General features: G+C 71.4%; 1 protein-coding gene across 1 annotated transcript in view; it reads right to left on the bottom strand.

Moving 5' to 3' along the window:
* Window positions 1-73, bottom strand: part of LOC104492570 (alpha/beta hydrolase domain-containing protein 14B-like) — a gene marked incomplete at its 3' end in the record, with an annotated part of 1,499 nt that extends 1,426 nt beyond the window's left edge. The window contains exon 1 of the mRNA XM_010135148.1: window positions 11-73. Within this exon, the coding sequence (XP_010133450.1) occupies window positions 11-73 (63 nt within the window). The remainder of the gene's footprint in view (window positions 1-10) is intronic.
* Window positions 74-210: the final 137 nt, after the last annotated feature.

Here is a 210-nt window from a genome sequence, read left to right as displayed (position 1 = left end):
CGGTCTCGGCTTGGCGGTAGAAGAGGGTTTGTCCCTCCACCGTCACGGTGCTCTCGGTGAGCGGGGCGGCCATGACTGCGGGGTCAGGAGGGCGTTAGCGGGGGTTGAGAGGTGGAAGCGCGCACGCTGCGCGCGGCGCCCTGGGGGTCCGAGCGGAAAGGTGGGCTCTGGTGGGGTGCTGGCATCCCTGTGGCGAGACCCGGCGGTGGC

This window comes from Buceros rhinoceros, unplaced genomic scaffold, assembly GCF_000710305.1.
Source record: "Buceros rhinoceros silvestris isolate BGI_N320 unplaced genomic scaffold, ASM71030v1 scaffold22514, whole genome shotgun sequence".
In the NCBI taxonomy this organism is placed as follows: domain Eukaryota; kingdom Metazoa; phylum Chordata; class Aves; order Bucerotiformes; family Bucerotidae; genus Buceros; species Buceros rhinoceros.
Note: the sequence above shows the minus strand (reverse complement) of the source record. Positions and strands in the feature narration are given on the sequence as shown.